Source organism: Rhinopithecus roxellana, chromosome 1, assembly GCF_007565055.1.
Source record: "Rhinopithecus roxellana isolate Shanxi Qingling chromosome 1, ASM756505v1, whole genome shotgun sequence".
Taxonomy (NCBI): Eukaryota; Metazoa; Chordata; class Mammalia; order Primates; family Cercopithecidae; genus Rhinopithecus; species Rhinopithecus roxellana.
Window position 1 is genome coordinate 115067483 of NC_044549.1, and position 17378 is coordinate 115084860.

Here is a 17378-nt window from a genome sequence, read left to right on the forward strand (position 1 = left end):
TCCAGAAACCATATTTCCAAAAGAAAATCATTGAGAGTTGTAAAGAAAAGGTCTACTGAATTTCTAACAGAGGTGCCACATAGTAAGATTTAAAAAGTAATGAGTAGCATAACTTAAGACAACTAGCATGATGTAGAGAACCTTCCATTTAACAAATCAATTCTAGTATCTGCTATCAATGGGGGCAAATCACTAAATCTTTTAGCACAGATTTTTATACCTGTAAAATAAGGCAATAGTAAGTGTTTTATTGACTTCATGGAAATTCTGAGAAATTAAGTACAGTTCTGCATATGAAAATATCTTAGAAATTGTAAAAATTCTTTAGTAATGGAATCTTTAATATTGTTTATTTTTAAAGCTTATCCTCCACATTTACAATTCGATCTTATCTCATATTGGTTATGTGCTTATTGTATCTAGTTTAAAATTCATTTTGTAATTTAATTTTTTTATAATTTTCATTTTTCCTCTAATTCTCAAATTTAAATTACTTTTTCAAAATACCTAAAAGAATACTGACTTTTAAAATTATTTTTTATATTTTGATTCAAGAGAACATCCTTAGGATTCAGTGTTGGACCTTCTCGCTTCTCTATCTTTGGCTTTGTTTCTTTCTTTTGGGATGGAGTTTTGCTGTTGTCGCCCTGGCTGGAGTGCAATGGTGTGATAGCTCACAACAACCTCTGCTTCCCAGGTTCCAGCAATTCTCCTGCCTCAGCCTCCTGAGTAGCTGAGATGCCCACCACCATACGTGGCTAATTTTTTTATTTTTAGTAGAGACTGGGTTTCACCATGTTGGCCTGGCTGGTCTCAAACTCCTGACCTCAGGTGATCCACCCGCCTCAGCCTCCCAAAGTGCTGGGATTACAGGCATGAGCCACCGTGCCCAGCCGACTCTAGGGCCAGATGTTTGGGGAGAATCCCACATACTAACTTAACAGTATTTAAATGTTTGCATTTATTATCACTAGCATTGGCTTATAAAATGAACTATAAAGTAAATAATGAAAATAAAGTGAATGATAAAACCAATAATCTTGAAACACTCTCCTGAAATACAGAGGTGAAAAAAATCAGAGATCCTAATAGATAGGAATAATAGAGGTGAAAGATGCAGCTTGAGAATTATTTTCTTAAGAAAGAAAACACTATAGGCCAGCTGCAGTGGCTCACGCCTGTAATCCCAGCACTTTGGGAGGCCAAGGCAGGTCAAGAGGTCAGGCGATCGAGATCATCCTGGCTAACACGGTGAAACCCCGTCTTTACTAAAAAATACAAAAAAAAAAAAATTATCCAGGCGGTGTGGCGGCGGGCACCTATAGTCCCAGCTACTCAGGAGGTTGAGCCAGAAGAATGGCGTGAACCTGGGAAGGGGAGCTTGCAGTGATCCAATATATTGCCACTGCACTCCAGCCTGGGCAACAGAGCTAGACTGTCTCAAGAAAAAAAAAAAAAAAGAAAGAAAGAAAGAAAAAGAAAACACTATAGTTGAAATGTAACTGAAGAAAACTTTTCTAAGTTAGAAAAATAAATACATGAGTACGCAAACACAGAAGTTATCTTTTTTCAGGCAAAATACATGAAAATAGAACATATGTGGACTCCCAGTAGTAGTAATTTTGAGTTATAAAAAGAAAAATAATACTACACATTTGGGAGAAAGAAAGAAACTTCAACATAAGAAGTTATTTTAAATTATGCCTGGTTTCATTTAAAAAGCATATTTTTTCTTGTCTGCATGGGAAATACCATAATGTAAATGGCAGTCTATGTATTTACAGAAAAAATGATTATGTCCCAAAAAAATACATTTCTTTTTTGTTTGTTTGTTTGTTTGAAACAGAGTCTCACTCTGTTGCCCAGGCTGGAGTGCAATGGTGTGATCTCAGCTCACTGCAACCTCCGCCTCCCGGGTTCAAGAGATTCTCCTGCCTCAGCCTCCCTAGTAGTTCGGGTTACAGGCTCCCACCACCACTCCCAGCTAATTTTTTGTATTTTTAGTAGAGATGGGGTTTTACTATGTTGGCCAGGCTGGTCTTGAACTCCTGACCTCAGGCGATCCACCCGCCTCAGCCTCCCAAAGTGCGGAGATTACAGGCGTGAGCCACTGTGCCTGGCATTTCTTACATGTCAGTGAAATACATTCTTAGCTGTTCATGAGCTTAGAAAAGTTACCATCCACATTTGCTCTTTTTGAAAGAAATTACTTGTAAATAAGTGCTAACAAACTAAAAGATCATCAAGAAAAACGAAAACAAAAATGACAAAGTCGTTATACAGAAGGACTTGCCAATTTCCTTCTATGAATATCACTAAACACAATCCTCATCTTATAGCAAATGTCCTAAAACAACAGACATCATAATGAAGATGTGGAGGGGCTGATGTACCCTTCTCTAATGGCTTGTGAATGAAACTTCAAAACAAACCTCATTATGAGTTGTCCTTTTTTTTTTTTTTTTTTTTTTTTGAGATGGAGTTTCACTCTTGTTGCCCAGGCTGGAGTGCAATGGCACGATCTCAGCTCACTGCAACCTCCGCCTCCCGGGTTCAAGCCATTCTCCTGCCTCAGCCTCCTGAGTAGCTGGGATTAGGTGCGTGCCACCGTGCCTGGCTAATTTTTGTATTTTTAGTAGAGACAGGGTTTCACCGTGTTGGTCAGGCTGGTCTTGAACTCTTGACCTTGTGATCTGCCCTCCTCGGCCTCCCAAACTCCTGGGATTACAGGCATGAGCCACCATGCCTGGTCCATTATGAGTTGTTACTCCTCATTACAGAAATCTATCTAAAACTTAACACAGTAAAACCTTACAGAAAATTCCTTCCTTTAGATATGATTTATCCTGTCATCCAAAACCCCAGTTAAACATGATTAAAATTGTCCTGAATAAAATAAAGGAAGGAATCAAATTAAATACACCTAACTTTTAACATTATTATTTTTAATTAAATTTTACTTTAAGATAATTGTAGATTCATAGGCAGTTGTAATACAGAGAGATCTCATGTACCGTTTATGCAGTTTCTCCCAGAGGCAATATCTTGCAGAACTAGAATATTAACACCAAGGCAATCCACTAATCTTAAAATTTCTTGTTTTACTTGAACTTTCACTCATGTACATGTGTGCGTGTCTTATGTCTGTGCAATTTTATGACATGTAAATCTGCATATCCACCTACCAAATTCAAGATACATTACAGTTCCCTCACTACAGGATTCATTTTTGTTGACTTTTGTAAACATAACACTTATGCATTTTCTAGTTCCTCATTATCACTGATCTCTTCTCCATTCCTATGATTGTGTCACGTAATCATATTTTATGTAACAGTTTGAGATCAGATTTTTTTACTCAGCATATTCCCTAGAGATTCATTCAAGTCATTGCATGGATCAATAGTTGGTGCCTTCTCACAGCAAAGTAGTGTTCTTTGTATGGATGTACCAGTTTGTTGAATAATTCACCCATTGAAGGATATCTAGATCACTTACAGCTTGGGACTATTATAAATGAAGTTGCTATGAACATTCTTGTACAGATTTTTGTGTGAACGTAAGAATTTCTCTGGAATAAGTGCTCTGGAGTGGAACTGTTGAGTTGTATAAATGACTTAAAAACTGTTTTCTCCATATTGTTTTCTGTAGTGGCTGTACCATTTCACACTACTATCAGCAATGTAGGATGAAGCAATCCATTTGCTCAGCTTTCTCAGTTTTTGATGTTGCCACTATTGTTTTATTTTAGCCATTGTGTAGGTGTGCAGTGATACCTCATTGTAGTTTCAATTTGCATTTCTCTAATGAATAATGATGTCAAACATATTTTTATGTGTTTATTTGCATGTGTATGAAATGGTTGTTTATGTCTTTTGTTCACTTTCAAATTAGATTATTTTGGGGATTTTTACCACTGAGTTTTTATTCCATTATAGTCAGAGAACATGCTCTGAATTATTTCACTTTTCTCATTGTGTTGAGGTTTGTTTTATAGCCCAGGATATGGTCTATATTGGTGAATTTTCTATAGGCATGTAAGAAAAATGTGTATTCTTCTAGTGAGTGGAATGTTTTACATATGTGTTTTCTTTCTTTTTTCTTTATTTCTTAAAAAAAAAAAAAAGGATACATGTAAAGCCCACCCCTCAATAGACGCTGGTGTGTGTTGTTCCCCTCTCCATGTCCATGAGTTCTCAGTGTTCAACTCCCATTTATGAGTGAGAATATGTGGTGTTTAGTTTTCTGTTCCTATGTTAGTTTGCTGAGGGTGATGGCTTCCAGCTTCATCCATGTCCCTGCAAAGGACACGGTCTCATTCCTTTTTATGGTTGCATAGTATTCCATGGTGTATATGTACCACATTTTCTTTATCCAGTCTATCACTGACGGCTATTTGGGTTGGTTCCATGTCTTTACTATTGCAAATTGTGCTATAATAAGCATACGTGTGCAAGTGTCTTTATAGCAGAATAATTTATATTCCTTTGGGTATATACCAGGTAATGGGGTTGCTGGGTCCTGTGTTTTTTATTCCTATGTATAATGTATATATGCATGTATGTCAGTTACATCCTGTTGGTTGATTGTGTTGTTCAGATCTATCTTTACTGGTTTTCTTTCTAATATTTCTGTCATTTGCTGAGAGGGGAATATTGAAGTCTTCAACTATAATTGTAACATGTAATATAATTATAATTAACATGCTTTTATTTTCCAACTTAAAAAAAAGCAGAGCATAAGAAAAAGCAGTGTAAAAATTATGTAATATATCTTCTATTATGACACAAAACCACAAAATGTATAGAAAGAAATATGGCAAAAATTAATGGCAATTATATATATGGTGATAGAGTTATGGATAACTTTTTCCCCATCTTTAGTTTTTTTTATAATTTCCAAAAACCTTACAAATTACCAGTTGATGATTATATATATCCTTATTTGTAGACATTTGATGACTCAAACAATGCCATGCTTTTCCAGATTTATAGTTATCTTCTAAATTGTCAGGGATCACTGAAAATTTTATTTCAGGATACAGTGAGGAAACACTCATCAGACAGAATTTTAATAAAGGAGAAACTATTAGCAATATTAATCTGGATAATGATGATCCTAATTGAAGAAAAATGTGTAGTTGCATTTTTAAGAATGTGGCTCACCATGTATTATTTAATATTATTTCTGCAACTAATGTAGTTGATGTTATTTGTATCTGTTTTTAAACAAACCTTGAAATCCCTTTGTGCACAATTCTAAAAGTAAGCTAGATATTTATTTCTTAAAAGAATTTTGAGAAACCTTATTAAAATTTGAGCTTATGATTCCAGTTTAGTACTGACATTTCCTATTATTATTATTATTATTATTATTATTATTATTATTATCGTTAGAGACTGAGTCTCAGTTTGTCACCCAGGCTGGAGTGCAGTGGTGCAATCTTGGCTCATTGCAAACTCTGCCTCCTGGGTTCAAGCAACTCTCCTGCCTCATCCTCCCTAGTAGCTGGGAATACAGGTGCCCGCCACCATGCCTAGCTAATTTTTTATTTTTAGTACGTATGGGGTTTCGCCATGTTGGCCAAGCTGGTCTCAATCTCCTGACCTCAGGTGATCCGCCTGCCTCAGCCTCCCAAAGTGCAGGTATTACAGGCATGAGCCACCGTGCCAGGCCTGAAATTTCATTTTTAATATCTAGGTTCTTATCTAAACAACAGCTACACTCATAAGAATTTAGACTGCATTTTTTCCCTTAAATATTGACTTTTAATTTGTCCATACTGTATTCAAAAATATTTTAGGGTTTCTTTTGAAATAAAAAGTTAACTCCTAACTTAATTTTTCCTAATTAAAAGTCTTCTCAGTGATATACTATTTCAGATAATGTAAAAGTTTTTATTCCTTATCTCCATGACTTATTACACCAAAGATTTAAATTATACATTTCTAGACAAATACTCTTTGTTTTAAGGTGAATAAAGTCGCCCTTCCTAGATTTAAATAAATTCACACCACATTAAATTTCTTCACCTTCTGGAGAATTAACTGCTCAGTCTATACAAATGTCTATATGGAAATTTCAAAATTTAGTAAAATATCTGAAATGTGTTTCATGGTTCTGATGCCAGCGTTTTGTCTACATGTACCTATAACTCTACTTCTAACCTCAACACATTTTTTTAACAGTTTACCTTATTGCAAAGCTTAATTCAAAGATGTGCTACTTTGGAAGAGAATAAATAAAGCAATCTTTGATACAGTCAGTAAAATTCTCAATCTTACAACACTTGATTGGTAAAGCAAGAATTCAACGAACACACATAAAGTCTACCCAGCAGGCTGCCTATTTTCTGATTTTAACCTAAACTAAAGAATTATCCTTATCTTTCACTGTTGTCTTTCAGCTTGGTTTCATGAAGTATTCTCATTAGTGTGTTAAGATAGATGATTTTTATTTCTTTTCTTGCCTTGAATCTTATACAAGTAGAGACTTTTCACTTCTCTCAGTGTTTATAGACAAAGCCTTTACAGTTATGAAATCTGAAGGTGGCTTCCTCCTGCCTGCCATGAAAAACCTGCATGTCCTCATGGAAACTACTCACTGAATGACTTCCACATTATCCCATAAAAAGTGGTTGGGGCGCGGTGGCTCACGCCTGTAATCCCAGCACTTTGGGAGACTGAGGCAGGTGGATAACCTGAGATCAGGAGTTCGAGACCAGATTGGCCATCATGGTGAAACCCTGTCTCTACTGAAAATACAAAATTAGCCGGGTGTGGTGGCATACCCCTGTAGTCCTAGCTACTTGGGAGGCTGAGACAGGAGAATCACTTGAACCCGGGAGGTGGAGGCTGAAGTGAGCCAAGATGGCGCCACTGCACTCCAGCCTGAGCAAGACAGAGTGAGACTGTCTCAAGAAAAAAAAAAAAAGTGTGTCTAAAGGGAGGCTCTTCCACACCATCACATCAGAGAGAAACAAGGACAGAAAGAGGCAAAGACCACAAGACATCTTGTTTCTTTTTTAAGATTTTATGTGAAGAGGAGATTTGAGTATTTAAGATTTGAGGAAACAAAGGCTGATTTCATTTAAAGATAAAATTAATTGAGCCAAGCACAGTGGCTCATGCCTGTAATCCCAGCACTTTGGAAGGCTGAGGTGAGCAGATTACTTGAGGTCAGGAGTTCGGGACCCAGCCTGGACAAAATGGTGAAATCCCGTCTGCACTAAAAATACAAAAATTGGCCGGGTGCGGTGGCTCACCCTTGTAATCCCAGAACTTTGGGAAGCCAAGGTGGGCGGATCACGAGGTCAGAAGACCGTGTCATCCTGGCTCACACGGTGAAATCCCGTCTCTACTACAAATACAAAAAATTAGCCGGGCTTGGTGGCACGTGCCTGTAATCTCAGCTACTCTGGAGGCTGAGGCAGGAGAATCGCTTGAACCTGGGAGGCGCAGGTTGCTGTGAGCAGAGGTCGCGCCACTGCACGCCAGCCTGGGAGATAGAGCCAGACTCTGTCTTAAAAAAAAAAAAAAAGGTAGATAAAATTAATTGAGAAGATCTGGAATGTTAATATAAGGTATTGATAAATAAAAAAAATCTTTCATGGAAAACTCTGTTTAGGTATTTCTGGATCCTGTGGGATCAGATTGACAGAAGAAAGGAGATGCTATCTCAAATTGACATCTTCAAACTATCATGCTTTGTAAAATTATGTTTTAAAACCTGTTTACAGCCACACTTGACACTTCTGAGGCCAGATTCTCTAGAATAATTACTAAATCTGGGTTAAATGTTTTCTCTCTTTTATTACCAATTTTATCAGGTGACCTTTATGAAGCATCCAAACTTAGCATTGACTGAGGCCATTTCCAGTGTATCTTCCACAAATAGTCTTTGCTAATTTTTTTCAAAATAATTGAGAGAAGTGTTTTATGTATTCTGAGAGCCTTTACAAAACATAAGGAAAAGCTGACACTTTTCCAAAAAATTATTTGTGGGTGGAATCCCCACATTTTATCATGTGTATATTATTACTACCAGAAAAGGGTTAATACCTTAAATATCTAAATATTTATTATAATTAATAATAAAAAGATTTGCTTGTCAATAGAAATAGGTAAGGAATAAGAAAGGGGAATTTATATAGAGCTAAAAATAGAAAAGATTTATGAAAAAGTCCTAATCAATTCAAATTAAAATGTAAAGAGAGCAATTTTGTCTGGTATATAGTAGATGCTCAGTAAGTACTTTTTGCTAAATGAAGAAAGTAACATATTCCATTCATCCAACTGACAAAAGGTTTTAAAAATAATATGAATCTCCAGGATTAATAAGATATGCAAGCAAAAGAAAACAGCATTAGGCAACTACCAATTCAGACTGTGGATATCGAACATCTAGATTCTAGATTTTTTTTAGCCTTTAGTCTTTTTTTAGCCTTTACTAAGAAAGTAAGTGCATTTTAGAACAGAATATAGCCACATTCAAATAACAAACTGCATTTAAAAAATGACAATAGCATTAATATACATGGCAAAACCATCTCAAGACTTAACCTATAGAAGAAAATTTATTTTAAACTATGTCATTTAAGCAAGCAGGATTTAAAATACAAGAAGTTTTATGCTAAAGGATATATAAATAAGTATTAACTGCAAATACTACTATCTCTGGCAAGAAAATTTCCCCCAGTGTATGCACAGATGGAGGTAGAAAAGAGCAAAGAAGGCAATATCCTGAATAAGGTCACTGAAAATAGATAGGACTTCTTTTCCATCAGTCTTAATTCCAAAGAACAGTAGAAAACTCTGAGGGGAAAAAAAAGTGCTGATCTTTCCTTGTCACATTATTGACACTTCGTAATGTTTGGGGTTCTCCAAAAAAATTAATTATTTTATTTCTCTAGAGTTTATCTATGATGCCCAGAAACCATTGACTTCCTGGAACTTTTATTAAGAATTCGTATTCTTGCCATATTTTTCAGATACTGTGTCCTCTGCCAATAAATTCTAATAAATTTTCACTTCTTTTCTTTCAATAACATACTAGAGAATATGATTCAGACTCAAATTAATCACCGATCATGTTAATGGCTCCTAGGAGTTTACTTCCGATACCTCTTGTTATATTAAATCAAACTTGATAGTGTGCTAGATCATGGCTCAGCTGGGTTTTCATAAAAGCACTGGTATTTAATATGATTTATGCCTGGCTTTCTGTTAATATCTTTGGTTATTGTATGCTTTATTTTTAAAACAGACATTCTTAGCAACTGGCACTCCTTTAAAACCTATCATACTTTTAAAATATTTTACAGGAAGCATTTTACAGTAAAACGTGTCCTTTATTTTATATTATAGTCACTTAATATTGAACACGAACAATTTATTTAATTTATAATCAAAATATTAATATTTTACTTGTGGTTTGGAAAAAGTATCATATATACTTTTAACATATATACAAAACACATATAAATAAAATGTACACATGTTTTGTTTATTTAAAAGGTAAATTACATGAAAGATTATTAGGATGTTGAAAGTATTATATTTTTTAAAGCTTTGCAGCAAAGGAGCAGTTCTGGGAGAACCATTTGATGCATCTGCGGAAGATATAGCAAGCGTGGCGAGTTTCATTGAGACAAAGCTTGTTACCTGTTATCTACGGATGAGGAAACCAGATCTTGCCCTGAATCATGCACACAGGTAAAATCATATACTAATAAGTGCAAGTAAATGCTGTTCATGCTAGTGGAGGGTACTATCTGAGCCTGCCTGATCACCTTCCATTTTATTTCAATTTAAAGAAGAAACAAACCACATTTATTTACTGCTTGGTTTATGTCAAGTGAGGCAATCATGGAGACCACAAAAATCTCAAAACCTAATGGAAGAAATAGAGACGCAAGAAACTATTCATAATGCAGGGCAAAGCTAAGAGGCAGACAACTGCAGAAGCAAATTGCTGTGGGAAGAAAGGAGGGAGAGAACAGGTAAATAAAGGAGGTGGTATTCAAAGGTAAGAAGGATTGTCAAAACTGCAGTTATGGAACGGTAGAAGGGAATTCTGACTGTGAAGTATGAGCCAAGACTCGAAAGTTTATGGCTTATTTGGTGATCACATTAGCTGATTCAAAGGATCCTTTGGACAGCTTTCCAAAGGTATGAAATACTTTTTATCTCGGTCCTTAAAATTTTCTTTTTTATATTTCTATTCTTCTTTAGAAGTATGTATCTGTGTGTCTCTATATGACTTCCCAGAGTCCCCAGAGTTACCCAGGCCTGTCTTTTCTTCTATAAAAATGTACCTCTCCTGTATTTTATGTTTTAGGGGTCTTTCTCTCATGGGTGATAATCAGTTTTAACCTGCAGCAAAGATAAAGAGATTATATTATGCCTTTCAACAGACTCTTTCCTTGAAATTGTGATGACTCTATCCCTCCCTGTCTGACTTTGAGCAATTTACCTAGAACTTTTGTGTTGTTCATTTTCTCATCTCACTTCCTATACTTCTTTTGGATACAAATGGCAAACTAATATCAAAATGAAAATATAATTTCTGCTCTCTTAATAACCAACTGGGGAACATGATTATCAGTTATATTAAGACTAATTTGTAAATGGGAGATTTATTAGCACAGCAAAAGTCATTTACAAACTCACATCCACCAGGATGCAAAAGTTGTTTCTACCCAAGATTTTTCACAGCCCTAGTAGTGAACTTAAACTTGACCTCAAGAACCTACAGACAACAAAATCACTTTGAAATTCACAAGACAACCTTTTTGAAAGCCATTCTCCCTCTTAAGTAAACTACAAAACCTAGAGGCAGATTCCTTTGACATTAAAAGAAAATTTTAATCCCTACATTATCTGGAAATATTTTATGCAACCATAGTTTTCAAAAAACATCAAGATATATGGTCGGTCAAAGAATTTTGTTCTGTTTCCATTTGAAAGAAGAATTACTGGAAAGGTAATGTGTATTTCAGTATGTCAAAATATTGCAACTTCTGGGCTACCTGGGTGATTTGTGGGAAAAATATTTGTGAACTATTTACAGACTAAAAAAATATTCGATCATGCAAAAGAAAAGAACATAAATAAGTAAAAATTTTAAACATAGAAATAAACATTTGAAAGCTATTTATAGACTTCAAAATATTCATAAAATCCAAAGGCATGCATAAACAATAATATATTGAGATGCACTGAAAGTAATCATACTTCACCTTCTCCATGATTATAATCACACATAAAAAGGGCCACCTATATGGCCTATGTTTTAAAGGAAATATCTCTTGGATATCAGAATAGTTTGATGAATTTTTGAATCATATTTAATAATAAAAGGGTTCCAAATGGCATGGTCATGTCAAAATGTAATTAATTCAATGTTATTAAAAGTAAGTAACAGTCTCTGGTTAATAAGAATTCAGTAAAAAAAAAAGTAATGAGAACGAAAGATCAAAAATTCCACTGTAATCCAAATATAAGAACCACAAGATGCTGCAGTTCCTGAGAATGCAAAAATCAGCTTCAGTAGGTTCACTATTTAGAATTAGAAAATTTCTGCTTTGAAACTAAGAGTGCTTTTTCAAGACCTTGAAAATTACTGAATTGAATGTATTTAACAGTGAATAGTAAAATTATCTTTCCCATTATATTAGAATTAACTTTTGTAAAATAATTTTTGCTGCTGTTCCTAAGTTGAACATTAAGTAAGAAATGTAAATCAATAAAGGTTAAACAGTCAATTCATACAATTAATAATGCACCAAATGAAATAAATCATTTTGCTGGTCTGGTCATAGTGCAGAACTGCATAAGTCAGTACATATGATTTTAATATCAAAACATCTTGAAAGATCTTAGATTTTAAAACCATCTGAAATACAATTAACAAATGTGTTTTATAAAATAAGTTAATTAGGATATTTACTCTATAAATAGCTTACAACCATTAGTTATATACTCAATGCAGAATTCTGCTTTTGTATTATTATCACATTGTGGAAGTTGATACTAATCATGAATCAAAATTAAAATATTCCTTTTTTGCATTTATTTGCATTTGCTGAAGCATTTTCTCTTTAATTTTATGGAAATGTGAGGTCTACTGCATATTTTTAGGAGACTCGTCAATACAAAAATTAGCTTAAAAACTATCATGTAGTTTTGCTTCTGATAAAAATAAATGCATATTGTTTTGTCATAGAGAAGACTACAAGAACCATAACTTTATGGTTTTAAGATCAACAAAGATATGTTTTGAAATTAATCAGCTAAGCACTGCCATTTAAACTAAAATAGTCAACGATACAAAGACTCTGAAAACAACTATTATCAAAATGGCTCTTCTTTTTATTCATAACATATCCAAAGTAGCAAATATAAGTATTAATTTTTACTTCAACCAAAAGTAATGCTTAGACTCTCCTAATACATTAACTGTCTGCTCACTTCATTAAACCAGTGCCACTGTTTATCAGAAGGTGTTTTGAACATTTCTAGAGACCAATTTGCAATTACTGCTTTCTTATCAAGATTAAAAATTCTGCTATGATTCTTTTATTATATAAATATATTTTGATATATATACAATTTTGTTGCCACAAGGTGGCAGACAAGATGAAGTCTAAAGTACCAAATGTGTAAGAAAAATCACTATTTTAAAAATTATTTTATAATAGTAGTATCTACATTCATTCATTCATTTTAAGAGCCTTATTAAGTATTTCCACCAAGAGCCTTTTCCTGTGTTAGGCAGTGGAGAGACAGCTATAAATAGAAAATACATGATGCTTATACACCAGCAGAAGTAGCAAACAAAGTGTAAATAAATAAATATTGGCGTATATATGAGATGAAGAGTATGATAAATGCTGTGAAGGAAATCAATGTAAGTTATGTTACAGAGGCAGCATAGTATATTTAGTCAGAGCACAAAGTCTAGAACGTGACTGCCTAGGTTCAAATTATGACTCCTCCACTCACTAGACTGAATTTAGTTTTTGATAAAACTAGGTTATAATAGTACTACTTCACAAGCACTATTTCACAAGGTTTTGTGAAAAATAATTATAAACCCATGAATTTTTTATTCTAACCATGACACAGTTATTGGTACTGAATCTGCCTTCTTGCTGTAAACAACTGTAAAACTGAACAAAATATAAGAGGCAACTGCTTTGAGGCCTTGGACAATGCAGAGCAGGACTGTGATCCCTGAAAGAAGAAAAATACACATGATGAGCCCTATAATCTTCTCAGCTTTTTGCTCGGTTTATTTTTCTGCCCTAGTTCAGGGACATGGATATCAAGTTAAACTGCAGTCTCACCAAACCTAAGAGGCCGAGATTAGAATAGCAAGGCTGCCAAGGAAGCTATAATTACAGGAAACATGGCCAAGAAAGAGGCAGTTGTGTGAAAGGGTGGAGAGACAGAAGTCTGCATGGGAATTTACTGTAAGTTCTTAGCCAAGATCTATGCCATGCATGTGAGGAAAGAGATTCCATGTAGCAGAAATTGCCTGCCACAGAACTAAGCGCTAAATGGAAATACTTAGATGACCTGCAGTGCCTGGAGATGTTGATGCTGGAGTACTAGGGTAAATAGACCTCACTGAGCACCTCAGGTACTCAGTTGAGCCCCAGAAAGATCATACTGCAATAATAAGGACCATAACCTACCAAAAGGACCACAGCTTAAGATTAAATTCAAAGACAAAATAGGCCTGTCCTAACAAAAAATACAGCTAAGCTTCATAAGAACAAGAGTATCTGCCATTGCATTCTCTCACAGGGGGAAAAAACAAAAACAAAAACAAAAAAACCTCAACATCTTAACATATTTTTCAGGAAATATGTCATAATCCAGATTCCCCACAAAGTCTCACCTAAAATATCCAGCATAAAGTTAAAAATTACCACACATGCAAAGAAGTAGGAAAATGAGACTTAAGAAAATAAGCAGTCCATAGAAATAGACTTCAAGATGTAGAACCAGATATAGATCTTCAAGACCCAGATGTAGAACTGGCAAACAAGGATTTCAACAAACCTACGAAAATACGTTCAAGGATCTTAAGGTAAAAATAGTTGTAATGAGTGAAGAGATGAGAATCCCAACAAAGAAACAGAAGCTATAGGAAGAACCAAATGGAGATTTAGCATAGATGAATAAAATATCTGAAATTTAAAATGCACTAATTTATTACTTTAACATCAGTTTGGAGAATGCTAAAGAAAAGACTAGTGAAGTTGAAGACAGACCAACAGAAATTACCCACTGTAAAGACAAGAGATAGACAATAAAAGATTTTTTAAAAATTAATCAACGGCTCAGTGATCTGTCCTCAGGGATAGTGACAAGAAATCTAACATACATGTAATTGAAGTCTTAGAGAAAGAGGAAAGAGGAAATAGGATGCACTATACAATAAACATAAAAGGTTATTTTTAATGCTCACTTTTCCTATGCTATTATCAAAGTAGATTTTAAGAGAAGGTGTACTACTAGAGATGAAAATAAGACTCAATTAAAATTTCAAAAATTTTAAAATCTTATAGAGCTTGTTCTGTAACCATAATGGAATTAAATTAGAAATCAGTTTAAGAGTAAGATTCCTAGAAAATCCCTCAAAATAGTTGGAAATTAAACCATACCCATCTAAGTAACTCACAGATCAAAACATAAGAAAATTAAACAAAGGCATAGATTTGAATCCCTGTTTTATCACTTACTAGCTTTGACTTTCATAATTAACTTCCCTTTACCTCTGTTTTCTCTTCTTTAAATATGAGTAAACTGCTTAAAAGCATTCCTGAATCTCAAAACCTATCAGGCTAGTGTTTATTATAATCCCACCACCAAAAACAAATACAGGTAATTCTCACTGGTATTAGAAATAAGCTCTATATTTTCATAAAGGAGACTATTATTTTTTAAATACCCTTCTGCCTGTAATCCCAGCACTTTGGGAGGCGGAGGTGGGTGGATCACCTGAGGTCAGGAGTTTGAGACCAGACTGGCCAACATGATGAAACTCCATCTCTACTAAAAATACAAAATTAGCCAGGTGTGGTGGCACATGCCTGTAGTCTCAGCTGCTTGGGAGGCTGAGACAGGAGAATGGCTTGAACCCGGGAGGTGGAGACTGTAGTGAGCTGAGATGGCACCACCGCACTCTAGCCTGGGGGAGAATTCTGTCTCAAAAATAAATAAATAAATAAATAAATAAAACACCCTTCTGAACATAACATACTCAATAAAGTAGACAATTAGAAAACTCCTATGAAAATACAACTTTTGGGATGTCATCAATCACAATTTTGGGGATAATTATGGTCAAACATGATATTCACTTAAAGCCTTACAGATACTCATGAGTTTTAGAAAGAATTGATTCATAGTAGAAGTAATAGGAAATTTGCAAATTTCTTACAGATATCAAGAAATGAGATATTTTAAATACAATGCTCTCTTCCTTACCAGAACTAAGAGTTGAAAATTTGGCCACTAAAGGTAACACATAAATAACATTAGATAAAATAATTCTCATGACCTTGGATGAACTTAAACAAAACTATAATATAGTAAAAGAATAGGGAACATTGCTGGTGCTAAAAACCATTGCTGGTGCCAGTTTATTGATATGAACAAATGTATAGACTACTAAGTATTAGTGTTGATACTGCTTCTAGGGGATAATAATTGGGAATACAAAAGAAAAGGATGTAATCTTACCTGCATATATCTCTTAACAACTCACAATGTCTTGCTTTGGGAAAACATATGAGTGGTTGTTTTGATGATATTGCCATTCATTTCTGAAAGACATTACATTATCCATACTCATTTTCATCAACCGTTAAAAGAAAGGCTCAACGAAGAGAATGTTTATTCTTACTTATCTCCTTCTGTGATTCATAGATTACTGATTGTTTCTTCCAATTAAATGAAACAAACACAGTCTCTGTGTGTGTGCCCATGTGTGCATGAGTTTATGTTCGTATGGGCTTTCAAATGTGAAAAAAATAAAAGAAAATCTTGGCATTGCTATTTTAAAAGCATTCCTGAATCTGGTTGGTCTTTTTGCAAGTTAGGCAGTTTGCCTCCTTGAGAAGTCAGGAGAAATAAAAATGCTATATGGATCATTAGTACTTTATGTCTCTTGCTATTGTATTCCCATGAAAATAAATCCACCTATGAAAAGATGCTTTCTCTGAAGATCACATTAAACATTCCAACTCATCCTTTAACCCCTAAAAAAATATAAAAAGGATGCTAATTTTTGTGAAAGGGCAAAGATTATACTTCATTTGTTTCTACTGTAGGGAACAACTATTATGTAACACCTTTCTGCAGTGCAAAGTTGACTACATCAAGAAGTAGTTCTCAAGCAGGAACAAGAACAAGCATTCATTGAACACCCACCATGTGGCAGGTGGAAACTGGGCCCTTCATAAGCTATCTCACTTAGTTCTTCCACTAACTTCCTGAGAAGGTTTTCTTATTACCATTTCCCTGGCAAATAAACTACATCCCAGCAAACCTATGACATTACAGTCACTAATCCTCCTCCAAAAATTCTAGTTGTCATGTCATTTCATCGTGAAAATGATGAAAATCATACCACCTTTAAAATCTGGAGGACTTCCCTTGCAGGTTACAGTAGCATTGAGAAATACTAGACATTGTCTTTGAAATCATAGAACACAGATTTCAGCTACCACTTCACTCACTGGATTGTAAAGCCTTGCTTTCGTCATGTGTGATTTGTGAATAATAACAATACAACAACAATATAACAACAATTTTACAATATTGACACAACACAACTTTTAAATCACGAGACTCTACTAACATACGTCCACTTTCTTCCCCTTTCTTATACCTGAAATCCTCCCTCTTCTTTGTGATTATCATATGAATTAGTAAAATAGCCTTGCAGCGTAAATACATAGACTGACTTGTATAAAAAGTAAGAAAAATGATAATGAGGTTTAAAGCAAATAAATTCCAGAAAATAATTAAATATAACTATATATTATCCAAATAAAAATGGCTAAGTTTCTAAGGGTCATCATTTGTTTCTCTTAATATGAGCACAAGAAACAGGATCCAGATGGCTAAGACATCTAATTAGAGGTTTCTTTACTAAAGAAGAAAAGGAGGAGGAAGAAGAGAAGAACGAGGTCAGGGGGTAGAGAAGGAAGACAACCATGACTATGTATAATAAGAGAGGAAAATGTAAAGACATAGCAAAGACAGAGAAAAACAGATTAGGCCCCTCTTGAGCTTTTAATCACAGGCATGTTCTGAAGGTGGATCAGATTCCCTGAGGAGCCTTCCAAATTGCACAAGACG

General features: G+C 34.6%; 1 protein-coding gene across 1 annotated transcript in view; it reads left to right on the forward strand.

The window, feature by feature from the left end:
* The window catches only part of SPATA16 (spermatogenesis associated 16), a 266735-nt gene that overhangs the window by 96234 nt on the left and 153123 nt on the right, over positions 1 to 17378 (forward strand). Inside the window, exon 3 of the mRNA XM_010383875.1 lies at positions 9568 to 9713. Coding sequence (XP_010382177.1) covers positions 9568 to 9713 — 146 coding nt within the window. The remainder of the gene's footprint in view (positions 1 to 9567; positions 9714 to 17378) is intronic.